Source organism: Pezoporus flaviventris, unplaced genomic scaffold (assembly GCF_033815535.1).
Source record: "Pezoporus flaviventris isolate CSIRO_AGI_PZ_B2104156 unplaced genomic scaffold, CSIRO_AGI_Pfla_v1 ptg000037l, whole genome shotgun sequence".
NCBI lineage: Eukaryota > Metazoa > Chordata > Aves > Psittaciformes > Psittacidae > Pezoporus > Pezoporus flaviventris.
Window position 1 is genome coordinate 12089103 of NW_026892585.1, and position 22425 is coordinate 12111527.

The 22425-nt window shown below is 40.8% G+C and overlaps 1 protein-coding gene across 8 annotated transcripts in view; it reads right to left on the bottom strand.

The window, feature by feature from the left end:
- Positions 1-22425, bottom strand: part of PDE1C (phosphodiesterase 1C) — a 276791-nt gene that overhangs the window by 7001 nt on the left and 247365 nt on the right. For 6 of the 8 annotated variants that reach the window (XM_061464730.1, XM_061464732.1, XM_061464735.1 and 3 more), the window contains 2 exons: positions 21567-21866; positions 18247-18321 (listed from right to left, as the gene is read on the bottom strand). In XM_061464730.1, coding sequence (XP_061320714.1) covers positions 18247-18321; positions 21567-21866 — 375 coding nt within the window. Of the gene's footprint in view, positions 1-5113; positions 5762-18246; positions 18322-21566; positions 21874-22425 lie in introns of those variants that run through there. The other 2 variants (XM_061464736.1, XR_009745369.1) reach the window with 2 other exon arrangements.

Below are 22425 nucleotides of genomic sequence, written 5' to 3' on the forward strand. Positions count from 1 at the left end.
TGTACCTGCTTTGAAGGGAGATGGATTGATGCCTTTATGCCATGTGAAACTATGTTTTTTCCCCCTCCTTTCTACCTGGCCAGCACCGATGCTCACTCCCAGGAGTGATTTGCATGGAGTCAGTGCCCTGGGGCTCCTTCACATCCTCAGCCAGCTTTTCCTCCTTTTGAGTGCTGATGTTCAGACCCCGCACCAGCACAGCTCTGAGATCAGCACTGGTTCAACACGTGAAAGCACAAGATTGCTCTGCTGTTATTAACTATTGGATTTAAACAGTAAGAGAAAAGGACTTGATTATGCTGTCATTAGTTGAGTGTAATGGCTAATGTATGGTATAGATCATTAGAAGATGATTATAAAATGAAATGTGAGGAAAAGGAGCCAATATGAGATATTTAAGACATCTCATGAGTTCCTGGAGATAAACTAGTTTATTCTAGTTGAAATAAAAGAATTACTATCTTTGTCAGGTTCCATCGTTTTGAATTTGAATAGATTATTGTGCTTTTTAATTAAAAAACACATTTGGGACATGCTGTAGATTTTGCAAGGCCTAACAGCAAATTCGGGCGGTATTTGCCCTTAGCTAGGCGAGCTCAGCATTCTCAGCTATCTAGTCTGAAATACTGCTTCCAGACTGAGCTTGTAAGATTTGTAAGTACATATGCAAACATGTGCATATTCAAAGGGTAGTTTGCAAAACCACCGCCGTATCCCACTGCTCTCCTGCACAACCAACTATATTTTGGAAAGATTCTCTCCAACAACAAAATTTATACTTGAAAACAAGGAACATGGAGAAGAAGGAATCTGCCTCCTTCATTCATGCATCAGGAGCTAGGCTCCCAAATTCCAGATTCATCCTGATGCTAATCTTCTTATTGTATTAATGCATAGTGTGTTTACCAGCTGCATTTCCTACATTGACTACTCTGGAATAGGTTTTCAGTCTAAAATGGTAACATTTCTTGTTTTTTTTTTTAATCTACCACCTATTTTATCATCAGCAAAAAGAAAAGTTCTCTTCTGGCATCCTTTTTCTCCAACATGGAAAAGATTAGTGACATCCATCATCTTTTTATAATTAAACATACAAATCTGATCATATAACTTTGGAAATAATAGTATTTGTGTAGTCTGTAAGGAAAGCTGCTTAATTTAAGCATTTTGAGAGGGTGCATCACAGGCTTTTACACTTGAAACAATAAACAAATCCCTTATTTCCCATGTGTGAACACTTCTCGCTTGCTGTCACAGAAACACATAGTTCAGATCACGGACTGAGTGCAGTCCAGAGAACTGGCACCTTTGAGCCACTTGAATAATGAACAGGATACAATGAGGGTGGTGAAACCCTGGCACAGGTTGCCCAGAGGGGTGGGAGATGTCCCATCCCTGGAAACATTCGAGGTCAGGCTGGAAGGGACTCCGAGCAACCTGCTGTAGCTGAAGATGTCCCTGCTTATTGCAGGGGGGTTGGATGAAGTGACCTTTAAAGGTCCCTTCCAACCCCAAGCACTACGTCACCATGAGTCAAAGATCTGCTATATCCCTGAACACCAATCCCATCTAAAGGGAAGACCACTGACAGGAATACTGGCAATGGAATCCCTCTCTGTTTTAGGGTGTAAAGTGCCTGGATTCTCCCTCTCAAGTCACACAACAGTTTCTGGGAAGCAGAAGGTGCCTGGTGCTCTTCCAGAAAGGCAGAGCTTCCCAAGAGCATCAGCAGTCCCTGTACAGAGATGGAGGTGCATCCTTATCACACAGCTTCCCAGCCTGTGCCAACCTTCAGAAGCAGCACTGGCAGCAGAAGACCCCTCTGTGCCTATTCCAGGGTGCTCCCAAATAACTGTGTAGAATTGCAGCATGAGGCTAATGGTAAGCTCCTTACATCTGCAGAATTTCGGGCTTATTCATTGCTTATATAGTCTTAGTGAGGATGGAAAAGGATCTCCACATCTAGGGGAAGACAGGTAAGGGTGAAAACCAGAAATCCCTTCTCACTCTCTATAAACGAAGACCATCAGCTGATGAATGCCTGATCCTTTTCCACCTTTTCTTTTGTTCGTTTCCTTTTGTGGAATAAAATAAGAGCAAGCAGTTCTGTTATCATTATCTTTTATTTTTATTGGTTTTGTACACAATTGCACAGTGGCTGATCTCTAGTTTGACTGGGAGGTGACTAAACATACCATTCCTTGGCTCACAATGCACTAGCACAATGCTGCAGAGTGTTCCAGGGAGGTGAGGAGGCAGAGTAGGGGGATGGAATTGTGATCCTGGGAGGGGACCCCATGACAGATGCTTTCATCTGGCCTAGCCTCTTTGGAGGTTTTCGGTTTCTAGATTTCACTTTCTAAATTCCCAAAGTAATAAATTTCATGGGGAATTTTTGACACAACAGAAAATTCCAGAAATTGCTAACGATTCACTGTAGCTTATTCAAGTGATTTTAAAAGAGCAGGAGAATGTTAGAGCTAGCCCTGACTGCCTGCATATTGCAAACCATTCTGCTACATACCTTTGTGCTGAGATTGGTAACTCTGACTGTAGCATCTCTTCTCGAATGGCAGCTCAGACCTGCAGCCCCCAGAAGACAGCAAATTCACTACTCCCCTTACTAGCTCCTGTTGGTGGTGAGTAACCCTAACCATTGAGGAAAACCATTTTCCAGTCTGATTTCAGACCTTTGTGCCAATGCATGAGAAATAAGAACTGACCAGCTGTGAACGAAGCAGTCTGGCTTCGCTGTCTGAAAGAAACCACTCCCCCCAGAGAGATAGAAAATATATATCAGAAATAGATGAAGAAAGTGATTTAGGTATAATTAAATAATATTGATTATTATTCTACTGTGCATAATCTAAGGCATCTTTAGTCACTGTACATCAGGTAACTGTAGCTTAAAAAATATTGACTAAACCATCCTGCACCTCTGACCAAACACTTTGTGAGGGGATGTTCCCCCTGACTTTAGGGACGAGTCATTGCTGCAGCATTTAGTTCTGCGTTATTGATATTTCACCAACATGCCTTCAAAGAGCCTGGTCAGGGCTGGAAGTCATATTCTACCACTCTTATCCAGGCTGAATGCTGATGGAAGGGGGAAAAGGAAGGTGGGGAAGTGCTACGTGGTGACACAGCCCTCTGCTTGTCACACCACATGGAGCTGGCTGTGGGGGCCACTGCCCTCCCAGCACTCTGCTTCCATTAGAAAATCTGCCATTGAACCAGGAGCTCATGAATGGGAACACTACGTGCCCTTGTATTTATTTTACATAAACGAGCTGGTTCAGTGAAGCCGACTGCGAGTTCTAAGAACTGCAGGAGTTATTTCTGTACTTCTTCCTTCTGAAAACATGTGATTGAAGTGCAACCTTTAAACAGCATGAACCTAATCTAAATCTCTGGCTTTGAACAAATTCAAACTCCAGTGTCCAAAAAGAGAACTCAAAATATCTCTAGCCTCAATAATCAAAATCCCAGATACAAACACTCCTGAGTGAGAAGGTACTCATGTTTAAATGTGGATTTAGGCTGAGCTCACTGCTGTGATTTTTGCTAGTGTCGCAGAGAAGCTTGTCCCTGTACATGCATGGTTTAAGCAGGAACAGAGACCCAAGCTCTAATATATAATATAGGCTGGTGGTAAAGTCCTGTGCTTTTAAACATGAAAAGGAAACATCAAAGTTTACCTTCCTAAGCCAATGTTTTGCATGTTCTCTACATAGCAAAGAGCCATGACAGCAGTCTGATTCCTTGTATAACACATATACAACTAACACAGCAAGACCTCATCCTGAACAAAAAGGAGTTAGTCAAAAACAGCTGTATGTGTACGTACAAGTCTTGATTTCTTCACAGACAGGTAAAGTTACTTACAATTAACTGGATCCTTACCAAGATCCCAAGTCAGAAAAGCACTCACATACATGTCTGATGTTTCTTATACAGAGATGCCTTCCTGAATCAAGGCCTGAGTTAGGTTTTTAACATTTCTTCTTAGAAATGGGCCAAAATGATGGCTACTTTCCATGTGTCTAACTCCACTGAATGAGACAGTTTTATCCATCGACTCCAGCAGTGCATTTAGGACACACTGTTTCATTTTGGTTTTGTCTGTCCATACTTCTCCAGCAATGCTTTTCCCTTTCTTTGGCCTGTCCATTCAGTCAGTGATGAAAGAAAGACCACACTGAGACGAAAGTAACAACTGATCTGTGTGATTCCCTGCGTGATTCCCTGCTGCCCTTCGTCTCTTAGATCTTCAGGTCAAAGAGTGGCCCATGAACAAATGTGGGAAACAGCTCATTATCTGTAATCTCAAGTTAAGGCAGGCACGTCAAGCAGTACATTAGTACGTGCTCTCAGAGTCTGTCAACAAAATTGCCCCAAGGGAATATGGCTTTCATTTAATTATTCCTTTCCTATTACTAACAGCAAAACCAGGGCAAACCAGTGAGTCTGCCTCCTGTTTAGAAACAAAAACATTTTGCTATCATTGCATTGTCTAGGAAAGACATCAAATCCTAACAAGTGGTCAAATGACTCTACAAATAGCCATTCTCATTAACAAAGTATTCTACAGCAAGAGTAAAACTGGTGGCAAATTCTGCCTACAGCAATTGGAAAGGCTCTCAGGGAAAAAAGTAGAAGTGAAGTATAACCCACGAGGATGATCAGGGGACTGGAGTACCTCCTGTCTGAAGATAGGCTGAGAAAGCTGGGGCTGTTCAGCCTGGAGAAGAGAAGGCTGCGTGGAGACCTCATAGCAGCCTTCCAGTATCTGAAGGGGGCCTATAAGGATGCAGGAGAGGGACTCCTCATTAGAACTGTAGTGATAGGACAAGGGGTAAAACTTAACAGGGGTTCAAACTTAAACAGGGGAAGTTTAGATTGGATATAAGGAAGAAGTTCTTTACTGTAAGGGTGGTGAGGCACTGGAATGGGTTGCCCAGGGAAGTTGTGAATGCTCCATCCCTGGCGGTGTTCAAGGCCAGGTTGGACAGAGCCTTGGGTGACATGGTTTAGTGTGAGGTGTCCCTGCCCATGGCAGGGGGATTGGAGCTAGATGGTCTTACGGTCCTTTCCAACCCTAACTATTCTATGATTCTATTATCAAGTTTTCTTTTTTTACATATGTATATTCTTTTGAATCACGCTAAAGTTGGTTTCACAAGCTGAGCCATAGCAAAGGGCAATACCAGCTTTCGAAGATGACTCTCATGTATTGGTTTGACCTGTCCATAGGAACAGAACCATTGCATGGTGAGGCACTGGAACAAGTTGCCCAAGGAAGCTGGGAATGCTCCATCCCTGGCAGTGCTCAAGGCCAGGCTGGACAGAGCCTTGGGCAACACGGTTTAGTGAAAGGTGTCCCTGCCCATGGCAGGGGGGTTGGAACTGGATGAGCTTAAGGTCCTTTCCCATCCAAACCATTCCATGATTCTACGATTTGCATCAGGAAACCACCACTTCTTTTTCGTAACAAAAAACTTCCCAAAACAACAGAAAATGCACAGATACAGGATCAAACAAACAAAAATCAAACTGACCCAAAAACCAAGGCCCCCACCCTAGAACCCAGAGTCATTAGCTGTGAAGTAGCCAGTGGGAGGAGGAGTGCTTTGAAAGTTGTTTAACGCCTTCCCCAGAAACTGGTCTTTGCGGAAGGAGGAGAACAGGAATGAAGAAGCTCAGCTAAAATGATGAAAGAAATTTGCAGTCTCTTTTTTTATATGTTTTTACTCTTCTGTATCTGGAAAAAAAAAAAGAAAAAGAAAAAGAAAAAGTGTCAAATGCCGCCTTTCTCCCCTTTGTCCAAGGAGCAGGTAATCTGGGAAAGAGAAAGGAAGGTATCAGTTTAGACAGCCCCATTTCCTCCAAGCAGTGCAGCTTTGCTTAACTGTTGAAAGGCTGCAAGGTGAAGCCCACCAAAGCAATAACTCTTATTGGCTTGAGCAGAAATACCATTGCATCTTACACAAAGTGAAATCCATTGCTCTTGGACTAACTCTGTGGGAATTCAACTTTTGGCATCAAAAGGATCATGTAACAGAACACAGCATGCTTAGATTGAGATCCCATTAGGTTTCTTTGCCGTAGGGTTCTATGATCACCCTTTGCTCACCAGTTCTTTCAGTACCTTTTTTGCTCATGAAAGCAACAATGTTGTACATGTGGTTCAAGGTGAAGAGAAGAAAATGATTCAAACATTTGGACTTGATGATCTCAAAGGTCATTTCCAACCTCTGCTTTGATGATTCTATGAAACACAGATCACTACCTTATAAAAGCCCTTTCTCCCAGGCAGATTGCAATGTCTAAATTGCACAGTCTCAGGTATGGATAAGTGCCTGGGACCTAACAAGCATTTTAGAATCTGAATGACTCCTCTGTCAAATATTTATATTATATATATATTGTATATATTTATAATCCTTTGGCCTCGAAATTAGGCTCTATTTGACTAACGTTATCCTAAATGTACAAACCTAACATTTTTATGTAGTTATACCACAAGTGATTCTTCACAATGAACATATCTTCCTCAAGAAGAAATATAGGCAAGATAACCTTTTCTTCCTTTCTAGTGAAAGAGGACAGTTTCTAATGAAAGAGGACATTCTGTCCAATCCTCTTCATATCCTTCTCTAGAAATCCTCTGGAACAGTTTCAAATGGGAACATGAATATTTTACTGTATTGGCTGTCCCAACCAGTTATGTGAATGTACCTGGCACTCTGCTTAGCTACTGTTATTCTAACAATGCCTATGCCAGCAGAGTTGGAAAGTACACATAAAAGGGTTCTCTCAACCAAGGGGATTCATCCCAGGGAGAGATGAATTCATCTATAAGGCTGGGCATGCCTTGGAAGATGTGACTACATCAGAATCTCTGTGTCCCTTTCAGAAAACAATTTTCTTTTGCCTTCATTAATATATTGCTCTATTTTTCTAAGCAGTGTTTGGGCAAAGGCAAAACAAAGAGCGAAGATCCCTGCTGGACTGCAATATCTCTGATGAATGTATAGTGGCTGCACAGATTCATCAGTGAGTTGGTATCATTTTCTTCTACTGCATAGTTAGCAGCAGGACTTCTTTCAGGATGGTCCCCTGTAGGTTGCTACTACAATATCTTGCTTACTGATGCAACTCAAAGACATGGTTGTAAACAATTAGGCTTTCAGCATTTCATTGGATTTATTTAGACTGAATTCTCCCTATTCCCAGCACTATTGGCAGCATAATCTACAACAGGCAATAGTAACAGCCATAACAACAGTACTACACTTCCTTGATGTCTCCTACCTCAAAAGTTGAGCCTGACTTACTGTCATTAACAGGATCATAACAATCCTCTGACATGTAGCATTAACCATATTTTCAAGAGAAGAGTGACCCAGAAGGCAAGGTAATCATTTGGCACACGTGGATGAAATGACATCTTTGAGCAGTAATTGTTTCTGAATCTCTTAAATGATGTGCTGAATCACACCAGGAATCTGAAACAGAGCTCCAGGTACCACCCAACAGGCTCTCCCCTTCCAATGCAGTACTCACAAGACTTTTAACCCCTTTCATCCCCATTAATGAAGCAAGGGAAAATGCAATGTTTTTTCCAGACTTCAGACGTTCCCTGCAGAGAACTGAGTCATATATTGCTTTTTTGCTTCTGTTAGCCACATCATCAGCTCCAGTGAGAACATTCCCATACACCATTTGCTTTAAATGGTTTTTCTACTTGCTGGAGCAGATGTGTTGGTTTCCTAGCCGAATTTTTCCTTTGGATACAATACAGCTTCCCTACAACTACGTTAACCTTGGATGTGATCCAGCTACTTTCTCATTTCAGCACAATAAATACAGTGCAAATATTAGTACATATCAACAGAGGTAACTGAAAGAAGAAAAAGAATGAATATGCAGCACTCAGTACACAGGAAAACTTTAAGCAGTTCACTTGGCATGTATTGAATTTCATTATCTGAAACAGCTTCGTCTGAATGCACATCTCAGTCCTTCAGTGTTGCAGATGGGTTTATATTGTTTGCCGAGTGTTGGCCTTCCCCTTGATCATTAATGCAGACACCAGTACTTCTACAACTCTTGATGTGATAAATGTTAACATGTAACAGCTCTTCATGTTATAACAGTCTTCCAGAGCCTAAACGGGCCAGAAGAAACCTGGAGAGGGGCTTTGGCCAAGTGCCTGTAGGGACAGGACAAGGGGAATGGCTTTAACCTGACAGAGGGGAGACTGAGATGAGCTCTTAGGCAGAAGTTCTTCCTGTGAGGGTGCTGAGGCGCTGGCACAGGGTGCCCAGAGAAGCTGTGGCTGCCCCATCCCTGGCAGTGTTCGAGGTCAGGCTGGATGGGGCTTATAGCAACCTGTTCTAGTGGAAGGTGTTCCCTGCCTGTGGCAGGGGTTGGAGCTGGATGAGCTTTGGGGTCCCTTCCAACACAAACCAGCCTGGGATTCTATGATGCTGGTTTTACCAGCTGGAAGTGGAGAGCTGACCTCTCTCAGCACCGCTTCTGAAGGTGGCAGCCCTGTTGCTCCAGCCAAATGCCTGCCCTTTCCCTTCATCCCTTCCTCTCCAGCTGCCAAAGCACAGCAATGTCCAGAGATGGCTCAGGACACTTCCCCGTAACATCCAGTGCCATGCCAGGCTGTCAGGGCAAGATCAATCCCTGTGGTTTTCAAAATACATTTAAAAGAACACTGCTATTTTTTCCCCTAACAAATAAATGGTGAGTGCAGACTGCAGGATAGCGTGCTGTGGAATAAGGAATTTTGTGAGCAGGGTTTTGTTTTGAACTGTTTCTTTTTTTCTTACAAACTACTTTGCCTGCTTGGCAGTCCCTGTCAATGGAAGCATTTTTGAGGTTATGACATGATCCCTATTTCATCTGCTTAAATATGCATTCCTTCAGTATTACCACCATACTTCCTTATGAAGGAAGCACAAGATAACATCACAGTTATCCAGGATTACACACTTAGATTTTCTTTCTAAGCAGACTGTGGTAACCTTGCAGTTCACTCATGAAAAGGTAGTGCTTAGCATGAGCACATCTCATCTGCGTAGCATGCTGCATGAGCACTTCTGCAGGATGGTTTAGTGGTGGCCTTGGCGGTCCTGGGGTAAAGGTTGGACTTGACAGTCTTACAGGTCTTTTCCAACCTTGCTGATTCTATGATTCTATGACCTTCACCACACCACCACGTAACACTGAGGTACTATTACCCGAAGATATTTTTGAGTTAGAGTTTTAATACACAGAAAAAGCAACAGGAGAGCACCTCAGTTAACCATATTCATTCAGTACATCCCTTACTGAGCCCCTTTGGTGATGCCTTTCCATGCTTTTATAATGTAACATCATAAAGATATCAACCAAAACTATCAGCATAAAAATATATTAGAGATGAACATTTTTGTATTTCATGTATTTTATTCTTGAAAACTTAGGGGGGGAAAGGTGAATCCTACAGGCTTTCTCATTGCTATTAAAATCAGATTCTCTTGTCACATCCCAATAACCATGTGTGTAACAGGCTGTCAGCATTAGGTCCTAACATAATAAAACAGCAGATACTAAAAGGGTTGCACTTGAAGAGAAGTTGAACACACAAAGTTTATGCACACTGATTCTTTAGCCTGAAAAAGGAGAGTTGCAAGGAGAATCTAATAAAAGGTAAAGGAAATCATGACTGGTGCTAAGAATGTGAATAGGGAACAATTACTCACTGTTTCTCACAGTCCAAGAAATGGGTTATTAAATGAAACTATCAAGCAATAAATTTGAAAACAATAAAAAGATCTGATTTGTCATATAATGCCTAAGTACATTATTTTGAATTGTGTTGCCTCAGTGCCCAGTACACAACAGGGTACCAGGGCTCTAAAGTACTTATTTGAAGAAAAATCCATCAGAGGCTATGCAAGTCAGAGATTTGACCTCTGCCTTAGCTCTCTGAAGACAGATAAGGTGTAGGGGGGAGGCATTGCTCTGCTTTTCCTCTTTTTTCATTAAGATCTCTGCTATGAAATGTTGTCATCTAGGTGATGGAAAGCTAAAAGGCTTTTGGTCTGACCCAGCATGGTTGGTCAAGTGTTCCTAGAGAAGCTGGCATTTGAAAGTAGCCTTCACCCTCATTTATTAAAAGCCTAAGCTTTTCAGGATAAGAGTATTCCAAACTCTGCCCTCCTCCAGAACCCTGTTCCATCCAGGCACTGGTTGAAATGACAACAGAAATGACCAATTGTTATATGACATTTGATATCATAAAACCAATTACTAGTGATGCAGTGCACAACTAGGGAAAATAATAGTCAAATTACATGTGTCTCAGATACCCCACAATCCAAAAGGCAGTTATCCTTCTTACTACACATGATGGAAGTATTTGCAACTGGTGGGGCAGATTGCTCAAACTGCCACTTTTAACTCTTTCTGTGACTCACTCAGCATCTTGCAGGAATGACCCCTTAATTTTGTAAGCTATTCCCCAAAGCCAGGGTATTTCCTCTCTCCACTGACTGCTAAAGTGTGCTTAGTCCTAACCTGTCCCCATCTGAACAGCACTGTTAAAGCTACTCCTAGTGCTCAAAATAAAATGAAGATGCTGAAAATCACAGTGCTTAGTTCTCAGCACTGGATGATCCTATCTCCTCCTAAAGCCATTCAAAAAGCCTCTTCAAAGAAAACTAAGACCATAAAGAAAGATATTCGGCATATTTGTGCTGTTCTCTTGCTTCTGTTGCACCAGAGATGAATGAGGCCTAAGAAACATGAAGATCAGTGAAATGAAGAAGAAATATGTGTTACAAGTTAATTCATCTTCATTATCTGTCTTTTTAATGGATGAGAAATTTTAGAGTTATTATTTTTTCCAAGGGAAATAATGTTACTCGAAGCTGCTTGTGTCCTGTTTAAAGCAAGGAAAAACAAGAATAAATGCTGTTGGGAAAAAGTTTTGAATACTTGTTTTGTAATTGAATTTAAATACCATCATTCTAATTTAGCAGACGACCCAAGTGCTTAACATTCATTTTGCTAGGAGGAAAAATGACATTAGCATAAAAGGTATTCTGATTTTTGAGCTTTGGCACGTAATTATCCCTAAATCATTCATGACATCAAATAATTTTTAGTCCTTTCCACACTGATGTTGAGTTTTCTGTTTGCTTGCAGCTTGTATTACCCTTGACCTGAGAGTACACCAGTGACAGAAGAAGATTAGCTTTGCTTTAATATATGTTGTTTGCTTACCAGCACATTATAGAAATATGTAAGAGCAGAGAAAAACACAATGAATACATTGGCAGAAGTTTGGTTACACCAAATGATGTTTGAGTTTCCTGAGTAAAGCATGTAGGTAAAAAATTAGACACTCATTATTCAAAGCAACCTACAGGAGTAAGTGAGAAACCTTATTCTGTATTTGATAATCAAATATAATTCAAAGCTCTGAACATGTCTGGGGTAGAAGCTAGATCATGGATTTCATAAAGAGCTGTTCCGCTGTGGATGGAAATGAAAACCCCCATACTTTCAAAGCACAAAAGTGATGAGCTGCCATAGGCAGAAGGGTAATTGAAGCCAACAAAGTTTTCAGCTGAATGCATGAATCAGGATTTTGTCATTAGCATTGGACAAATAATTGCTTCTTTGATTGAGTGACTAAACTGAAAAATTAGGGTAATGCTTAGCTCTGGGTCAGACACAATTGCTTTCCTTCTCTCAGGGCAAAAATGACTGTTAGGGAGGGGGTTACTTTTGTGGGAGGAAGGTGGAGAGGAAATGAAAGATCAAGCTGAGCTTTTCATCTAACTCAAACAAAACTTTTATTTTTGCCATTTACTTAAAGCTGGCTGAAAATGTGAGACATCACTTGGAAGCAAAAATTCCCATTTGGATATTTTTTCAGTGCCTCTTCAGTTTTTGCCAATCACTTATTTTGAATTAGACATAAATTTCTAAATACTTTCACCTGATTCAAAATAGCACTTCTCAACTAATATCACTTCCTACTTTTCTCCTACATTTATTACTGCCTCCAAGTCCCTGGTTTTGGCATTAGGAATAGGAAAGCAGTGGTTTAGAAGCAGAAAAAAGAACCATTGTAATAAGTGGTAAAGATTACTATTAGGGTATGAGTTTCAGAAAACAAACCTGTAAATTGACTCCCTCTTCTCTTTGTTCACCTTCTGTGGACTGAGCGGTACAGAACTGCGGACTAAGGGCACTGGTGTCCCTTTGCCTCTGCCCTCAGGGAGAGACCAGGCAGCAGGTCCAGCACACAAAGCAAAGGGCACGAAGGTACCCACCAAGCACCTGGCTGGCAGTTTGTAGAGTGCCGTAGAGTTTACATTTGTTGAATGTTGGACTTCTTCCTCCTTAACGCTTCTACTTACACTACCTTGTCAGAATCCCTGCCTGGCAAGATACCTATAGCTGGTATGCTCAGACTGGGAGCTAGTTGTTTCATGGGAAGGGGATTAGATGGAAGTTAAAGGTCACTGAACTTCTGAGGACCCATTTCATATTATTCCTTCCCTTCAGGCATGAGCTTGTTTCTCTTTCAGGGCTAAGTGTTACAAGGGGAAAAAGAGGCCTGATTGTCATCAGATTGAACAGAAATTCACGGAGCTGGGGAGCAAGGAGGACTTTCCTCTTGCTGAAGCAGAGAATTTTTATACATCATTGCACAGGCAAATTATCCTAAATGGGGTAAGAAGGACTGTAACAGAAGAAAGGTCACAGCTCCACTCCCTCACTGGTGCAAGAAAATTGCTGATGGTGTAATATCAATGAGGAGTTTTCATCATGTGATTTATAAATTGTATATTCCTCCATGCTTCTAGGACCATGGATGCTACCCCCAATGAGCAGTGCAGCCATACGCTATCTCTGAGAAGAACTGTATTTAAAGGGCCACAGGTAACCTGAATAAATGCTCCCCCTAAAGTCAACTACTCAAAAAAGCTACTTAAGTATCTACAGTGATTTTTTTTTTTTTTTTCACCATGCATCTGAATGAAAATTCCAAATATTCACTTAAATGTGAAATCAGCCCAAATGCCATTCCCAATTTTTAAACTTGTCACAGCTGGGGCTCCATGTAAAGTAGAAGCAAAATGCACTCAAACATCCTAAGGACTTTCTAACTACCTGGCATGTCCTAAATGGTGGAAAGCAGGCTAGGAAAAGAGATACACAGAAGTCTCAAAGGAAAACCAGGTGCTTTCCATGAGCTTTACACACACACACTGACAAAACCGACAAGTTTCAGAATCATCTGCATAATTATACAAGGTACCTTTCTACATCCCTATATTCTCATTGAGCATGTATGCCATGGTGATGCAATGTTCCTGAGGTCTTGATGCTACCAATGCGTTTCGCATTTAGCTTCAAAGATCATATCACGTTCATCTTCTATTTGATTTTAAAACTGCATAAAACTTATTCAGAGTACAACCCTCTATGCAAATTGAGCTTGCCCTGGGTGCCACTTGCTAAATTAGACAGACGCATTTCTTTCAACAGAGCACAAAAAGTACTTTAAAAAGCAGGGAAGCTTTTTCCCCCTCCAGTTATCCTATACTGCACTACTATGGAGCAATTGTTCAGCAGAGATAAATTAGGGTGAAATATATCTTTTTGGATAGCAAAATGCCTTCATGTTTTCAAGCAAGCTTTTCCAGAAGGGAAAGTACCACACTTTCTGATTTCTAACTTGAGGCAATAACCTCTAATGTAATTCAAATAACAGGACATAAAAAGAAGTAAGAAAAGGAAGGAAATTGTCTTTATAAGTAGCCTGAGACTATTGTAATTCCAATTTGCCACTGCTGCTGGATTCTGACATATAATATCAAGAGCACTATCAAGCAGCAAGGAGGAATCTAACGTGTTTGCCTTACAAATTGGGCTTTCTGCTTCTGACAATAATGAAGAGACCAACCTATCTTTTGGAACAGAAATAAAAATGGCTCTATTATTTATATGACCTAAAATTTACCTTTTCACCTCTCCCAAGAAGATACAGACAAATGCTGCTCATTTATGTGCCTGAGTAACCTCTTTTAAAACAACAGTGGCATTATGCAGATAACATGAGCAGGGTTTTCTCAGAAGTCTACATAGTGTTCATCACTCTATAGCAGTCTTGGCTAGACTGACACACATGAAAACCGCATCTAAAGGAGGCTATTCTTAAATGGGTGAACACTTTGCAAAAAGCTGCATTCTCCTTAAAAGAAGCTGAGAAGATTCTTGTTCATTCAACTCTGTTTGGCATAACTGTGAAGCCATTATCATGACCCCTTCACACCACCATGTTTCTATACCAAAGGCATTCGCAGATAACAACATCCTGTGCCAGCTACTCTGCCACTTGATTTCTGGGAACAAGTGGGACAAAAAGAAATGCAGCCCCCCTACTTTACTGTTATCATCAGGGAATTTTCAACTTGCTGATCAAGGAATGATTGTCAAGAAAAATTAAGACCAAAAGGCAGCTTTATATGTTGGCATCAGCAATGTATAGAACATCCAGGAAAGGCTTTTGTCTTCTGTTTAGCAGCAGTAAAGCTTAACAGAATCAAAATAAAGCTAAAACCTCCATTTCTGGTAAGCCTGTTATGAACTCTTCGTAGAGTCTATTTAAAAGAATACATACTAAATTATATTACATTATATCACGTTGCATTACATTATATTAACTGTATCCTATTCTAGTCTATTCTGTTGCACTGCTGAGGGAAACGTTATTACTGAAACTATAACCTGTCAAAACGCAGGGTTACAATTTGACCACGAGGTGGAAGCATTGCTCATCACACACACCCAGAGCACATCAGGCTTTCTGTCTCTGGTCTTGCTGTTGAAACCACAAATACCCTTCATATTTCTGTGCTGCAACCTGCAAAAGTGCATGTTAGCACCAGAATAATGAGCTTCCAGAACAAAAACAAACAAAAAAAGAACCTTTTAATTGGCTGTAATTGCTAGCTGAAAAAGAATATCTGAATAAACTGTTTGGTCCCCAGAACAAAGAGCTGTACTGCAAACTTTGCATTAACATTGCAGAATCCATTCCCAACAGGAAAAAAAAATGCAAAGATGGTAGAGATAACCTGTGAAAGTGGTAACCATAGTATCATAGGATAGCTGGAGTTGGAAGGGACCTTTAAAGGTCACCTAGTCCAAGCCCTTTGCAATGAGCAAGGGACACCTTCCACTAGACTCAGTTGCTCAAAGCCCGGTCCAACCTGACCTTGCATGTTCCCGGGGATGGGGCAGCCACAGCTCCTCTGGGCAATCTGTGCCAAGGTTTCACCACCCTCATTGTAAAAAACTTCTTCCTTATATCTAGTCTGAAATGGGAGGAATAATTTTCTCATTTGTTGTCAGTGTCGTGAGTAGAAAAAAAAAAATTGCAAAAAAGAAGGTTTGTAAATGCAGATAAAAGTCATGTCCATGTGACTGCTTACAATCTTCCACTCAAAGTGTTGAAAAGCAACCATTTCACATGGGAAAGTCAGGTTTTCCAAAATGGTTTAATAATGTTCTATCCCACAGGGAACATTTGATGAACTACTGATGTCTGATGATGTCTCTGATAGGGTGTGTCTTTGTGTGGGAAATGGCAGCCCCATGTCTCTTTTCTTGGAACTGAAGAAAAAGGGCAACAGTCCTGAGTAACAAGCAGTATCTCCCACAGAAAAAAAAACAACAACCCAAAACACAATAATATGAAGATTAGATTAACATGAGAAGGGGACTAGCCTATGGTCAAGAGACTTGCACAGGAGTTTGAAGCAGTTAAGACTGAAATCTAAGGCATGACTGCAGCTCACATAGCTATCCTCAAGCTGGCTTAAAGTAGTCAGCTTTGGTACTGATAGGCTCAGTTGTACAAAGCTCTGGCTAGATGCATACGTAGTTCCTTGGTCTCAGCAAGCCTGATCCCTGTTCCTGGAGGCATGCCATTGAACTGTTCTTGGGTAGACTCAAGGTAGCTCAAATACAGAAGCTACATTTCACACCTGTGACTACAGTGTAGACATGCAGCTTCATTGTCTTCGTGTCCTTGTGTGATATTCTACATGTCCCTGGCCACTTGGCTCCCCAAGTAGTAGGACAAATGTATTAGAAATAGTTTGGTATGTATTCCTGTGACAAGATATTAAAATATTTCCTTTGTATGTGCTCAAAAAGCAACTTGGAAGCAGATCCTGCAAAGGTTTATGCAACGTATACACTGCAGCTTTCTTCTCTGGGTGCAGGATGCTTGTGCTGTAGGACAGGCGAACAGACTGACCTTAGCTGGATGTAGGGTTCTAGCTGATGCTGATGGGCAGAAGCGAGAAAGCTGAAGCCCTCATGGTAAATCTACACAAATGGGCAACTGTTTAGTACAAATACACCCAGCTACATACTGCACAGACCTTGTAAACCCCAAGCACCCTTGACCCTACAGGAAGTTTCACCCACCAGCAAACCACATGTGGTGAGTGCATTATAGCTGTAACCTCAATCTTTCTAATTCCCCCGCTTAATCCTTTTTTTTTTTTCCAGCATGTGAAAGAGCATGGACTGGCATATGAGAAAGCATATGTTTGGGTAAACATTTCAGTAGTCTGTAAAGAGCTATGTGTTATCCATGGATAATGTTCCTTTCTCCACATCCCCCACATGGCTGGTAAGGAGATTTGCTCTGGAGCGAGTATGGACAGAACAGGTTGTGCAGTCTGTCAAAACAGATCTGGCACCCTGCGCTTTCCTTTCTAAGGCTGATCATTCACAATTTTTCTCCTGTTCTATCAATGAGACTGTTAGCTCTAATCTGTCTACAGAGTCTGAATGAAAAACAGTCAGCCTACGTATTCTCCTTGCACGGTTACAGTTGCTTATTCGCTGTAATCAACTGGTCCCATGGTATTAGTCTTTTCTCTAAGGGGATGAGTGGAACATTTTCTCATGAGAAAACAAATATACATTAAATAACTAACACCATGCGAAGACTAACAACTTGCAAAGAACCAAATTCACCCCCTCAAGAATGATTAAATATATATATATATAATTCAAGTTCAAGTCTGCATGAAACATGCCCTTCTTGGTCCTTCAGCCCAGCTAAATAGGTGCCCCTAATCCTTCTGAGACCTTGAGAGCGCAGGCCTTCAAGTGTAACCTGTTCCTCAAAGTTAGAGACTCCTGGGTCTACTCTCTTAGCTGCACTGATGCTCCTGCATCCTCCTAAAGAAGCCCCAGTGCTCCTTCATCCACCTGGCCGCCTTCACCTGAGGAGTTACATGTTATTCGAGTATTTGTGCTTAATTTCTGCATGACTGCATGAAGAGTTGCGAGTAGTATTTGTTCAAGACTGTTTTCCTGACACTTAGCTCAGGCATGGAAATAACAGGACCTCTAAAGAGTTTTCCTGAAACAGTATTGCTTTAAAAAAACATATTTATGTGTTTGAAATTATTACATGCTTCTACATGAATTTTTCTACATTTTTAAATTGAGATATCAGATTTTGTTCTTTTTTATCACTTTGCTAGAGCAACAGAAATTTCTACACTAGGCTCAGACTCATTTGAAATTATTCCCAGATGCCCAAGAAAACATCCTATGGCTTGGGATCACTTCAGTTCAACAATGTCTCATCCCTTTTCTATAACATCCTTAATAGGACCTTTATGCTGTGATTCAATAATGCTTGGCAAATTCCCTCGAAGTCAGTTAAATCAAGAAAGCTTTATGTTTGTATTAGCATAGTAGAACAGGCAACCATGAAAAACATTAACCCCTTGGGCAGGTTTTTTGTTATCTCTGTTTGTTGCATCTTCCATACAAAAAACTCCCATTCCTGTCCTAAAAGAGAGCAGAACATGGCCCAAAATAACGCAGGATAGACCTCACACACCTACATTTCCTATTAAGCCGCTCTAGGAATCCAGAATTTTTCCTTGGAGGCACCATGTAAATGTTGATGGATAAGGCTTACTAAGAGACCAACTAAGGCGTTGTGCATGATGTGAAAGGGATGAATTTCCCAGGAATGCCCCAATGGCTTTTTTTGAGTCTAATGACTGTACCTGTTAAGTTTGTTTCTGGTTACCACACCATGTTTTGTTTTAGAATAAAGTGCAGAAGTTTAGGAAAGAATAGGTTGCATTTAAAAATGGGTGACAAAATGTAATAAAATGTTTTCCTTACCATCTGTTTTCTTTGATTCATCCCCCACACTGGGCTGATCTTTTTTGTCCAACTTATTCTCTTCCTTTAATTCACCTAGAAAGAAGCAATAAGAAACACTATAAGCATTTTAACGCAGACTGCCATTTATTAATGCCTGTAACTCAAATTGTAACATCCAAAGAAGAGGCTCCTTAGGAGAAAAGGTCTGAATTCACAAGGAACTGGATTAACATACTTTCACAGAATAAAGCAACAGATAAAATTATTGTATAGAAAATGAAGCTTTGCAATCTACTTTTAAATTCATTCTAATTATTAACACCTTCTTAATTGCAGATGCAAACTCGTACTCCTTCTGGTTGTATGTAGGCCACTAAAAACTTGAGCATAACCTTCATTTCAAAATCAGGACCCTGCAACATTTATGCTTTTAAAGGACTAAGACCCTGCAAGACTTCCTCATTAGTCTCTGCATTAGAGAACCACTTTACATATCCCAGACAGTCCTATATAATTTTGCCTTACTTTCTCTAAGCAGTTTCCTTTATCCACAGACTCATTTGGGTTGGTCCTTTGATGCCAGTACCAGAGAACAATCACCCCAGTATTGATGACTGGCTTTAGAGTCTCTATAGCAAACCAGGCAAGCAAAGACTTTGCAGAGCAATGTTTGATGCAGAATGAAAACGGCAACCTGAGCTGCGGTGTATTTTATGAAGCCAGGATGGTTAACCAGGGTCATTCCAATCTTCTGTCCTCTGTAAGTCACACAACAGAGCACATCAGACCTCCCCAGACCATCCCTTCATTGAACAAGAATGCCAAATGCACATCAAATGAAAACTAACTTAAAAGAAGAGCTCCAGTAGAACAGGGCTCTTTCAGCTGCAGTGTCCAAGCAGCAGCAACGAAGGTGTCCTTCCTTCAGATGTCCAGAGAAGCAACAGCAGCCTGCCCAGATGGGAGCAGGCAACTTGTGCTTCCCCAGTGGAGGAGTAGCAGTGAATGTGTGATCCACAACTCAATACAAAAAGTCTCATTTCTGAATTTTGTAACCGTGAGGTATGTTACAGGGCTGTATTAAAGTGATGCTTATTCCGTTTCTATTATTAGTTTTCTTACTACAACTGGTTCCTAGCCTTTGGATCCAGATTATACATATTATGCGTTAAAGAGGAGCTGATCTGCTTCCAAAATAGTCATGGCTAGTGGATATATTTTTAGCAGCTCAAAAAAAGGAGTAATTGTAGATAAGTAAGGTCTCCCCCTTCCACACTGGGTCCTAACCACTGGAATATTTGTTATTCTTGGATGACAGAAGATCAATGTCTCTGTCCAATTAAGCTTCATCATAGTATGAAAGAGGAATGGTTTTCAAACCTTAAAATATCCAAGAAGATGGAATGAACATATCCTGTTCAGTTCTCATTCAGTGCCAAAACTTCTCACGCTTTTCTTCCCAAGCTCAGTGAAAGGAAAATGAAAGCATGATACGGGACAAGTAGCGACCTTCTCAGCTGATCACACAACCACTGACTTGGGCTTCTTGAACAGAGAGGTATGAGCAGCTCCAAGCAGGGCTGAGGTGTCTGCTTGATGAAGGTGGCCTCTAAAAGGACACTGTCTTCAGGAAATGAAATGAAAATGCATCTAGCAGAGTACAAGTCTTCCTGCATTTCCTCCACCGTCATACGGCTGATGGTAACGATGAGCTATTAATGCTCTTTTTCGCCATGCACAAAGAAGTTGCTTGACCCTAAGTGTGTGCAGGAAAAGATGATGAGCATCCACACACACATTATTTAACAGTTTGATCTCTTGGAGAAAGCACACAGGCAGCAAGTGACTGAAAGAGACTTTAAACTCACTCAACAAAACAATTTCTGAACTTTCATTGAATATAACTTATTATGAATACAGGGCTTTTGAGTATTGTAATATCCACCCTGCCATAATGCCAGCAGCAGAGCAGAACCATGATCATAATGATCTTTTTGAAAGGGATTACAAAGGCAGAGAAATAACAAGGCAAATACTTTATGATGAGATATTAACATATAGGCGTAAAGGGAGCTGTGGTGAACCCAGAGATATTAATGTGAGGATTTCATCAGTCTCCAAAGACTCTGCAGTGATTGTACCTCATAAAGGCCTTTTCCCATAAATTAAGGAGCAGAATTTCTTTTCCTGAGGATGACACTAATCTTCAGAAATCATTATAATTCTTTTCAAAGCATTTCTGACACCTGCAGCAGAGAGACACTGCAGAAAAAGGTACTGTCAAAATCACTAGAGCAAACTTTAATAACCCATTATTGTTAGAAACATGTAAAACAAAAGATTTCAGAAGAAAAGTCTGATGCAGTCTAGATGGGATTTCAGATGTCCCCAACCTTTTTGCCTCTTGACCAGCAACCAAGTGAAATACATGAGAATCACATCAGGAATATTTTAAACTGAATTTCTGCCTCTGCTGCCATCTAAACTCACTGTCTGACTTTCAAAGCCTGTATGCTCAACTCAGGCTTTTCTTCAGAGGATGCTTCCATGTCTGACTTTGTGCTGGTTTTGGACTGACTGATGATAGCCAAGTCTGTGACAGGTATCATGCACTGCCTTTTTTTGATAATGGCTTCAAGGAGCAGGAGCTGGGGAGTTAAGGACAGTGAAATGGCCTAGAGACAGCTCGTCTGTTCAAATGGGGGAGGGGGGGGGGGGGGCAAGGGTTAATGTTTAATGCAATTTTCAAACATATTTCCTACCTTTTCTGGGTGCAAAATGTGATTCTTATTTTAGCTCAGTTCTATAGCAAGTTAAACCCCTGGAATCAAATTTCTGACCAAACAAAAGGCTTATGACTGCCCTAATAAAAAAATTGAGCAAAGGAAGAGTAAATAAAATAACAGAAACAGAAAGGAGGGAAAATCCTCTGTCCCAAGCCACATTTATATCAGAGGCTCAATTACCTTTAATACCTTTACTAAAATACCTTTAATTTGCCTTAAAAAATTTTTATAAGCCAACTTTGGCTTGTCCTCTGTCAGTTACCCAAGCACTGAAGGTGTTCACTGAACCAAGAACATTTGTTTCAGCTTTTCAGCCTGCGCACAACAGCCTTCTTCATTTCCACAAGAAGTCACATTTTCCTTCCCTCCAAAACTGCCCAAGCAGGTATGGTGTATCCCATCTTCAACTGGAAGAACACTACTTGGGAGTTAAATTATAGCTTCTGGTTCCCATATGCAGGTGACTATGCCAGTGGTCCAGGTTCCCCATCACCAAGGTGAGATACTGGTTTTAGGGCTGGATTTACATTTCAACGGAAGAAGAAAACTCACCATTATGGACATGCTGTTTCTCATCTCCCACTGCATGAGGAGAGTCCATTCCCTTATCTGTCCTAGGTGCATTTTTCCCTTGAGAGGCTTCATGTTTGTTCACCCCAGTTTGCCGAGTCCCATTTGCATGATTCTTGTTGGAATCTGCACTTTTGTTTTCCCCCGGATTTGGTTCTTTGCTGTTTTCTGTCTTTGCTGCTGTGGTATCTTCAGCTGGCTTTTTCTCATCTTTTTCATCTGTTTTCTTTTCATCTGTTCCCTGATGAGTATTTTCCTCTGCTTCTTTCTTAGCTTTTTCTTCTGCATCCTCAGCAAAGAGAGAAGCAAAACAAGGAAAGAAATCATGATTATCAGTCAATTTGACAAGAGTGATACAACTCACACATCTAAATCTTCTTCAGTTTTTTACATGCAAACAGCTTTTACTTAAATGTAGGAATTGACCTGACACAGGAAAAAGAGCACAGAATAACATTTAAGAAAGTATCCTCAATAAACCCAACCCATGTTGGCCTATAACGTATATTATTTGTATGTCTTTTTTACACCATGGAAGGTTCACCTTTGAAAATACAGTACCTCAAAATTCTTAGAAGGCAAATTAAAAAGAGACATTAGCTATCGAAGGTTCTAAGGGTGAAGAGGTTAGTTTAATTTTTGACACACAACAATCATTCAAATTACATTAATTTTATCTTGTACCATACCACGTAACCCTATGTGCATAGAAAAACTTGGTTCTTTGATACCTGCCTTTCCCCCCTCTTGTTCCAGGTTGCTTCCTAATCTCTTCCCTTCTAATTACTGTTATGTTTTCTTTATGGCTCTGTCCTTTCTTGGCAGACTCATATACTGCTGC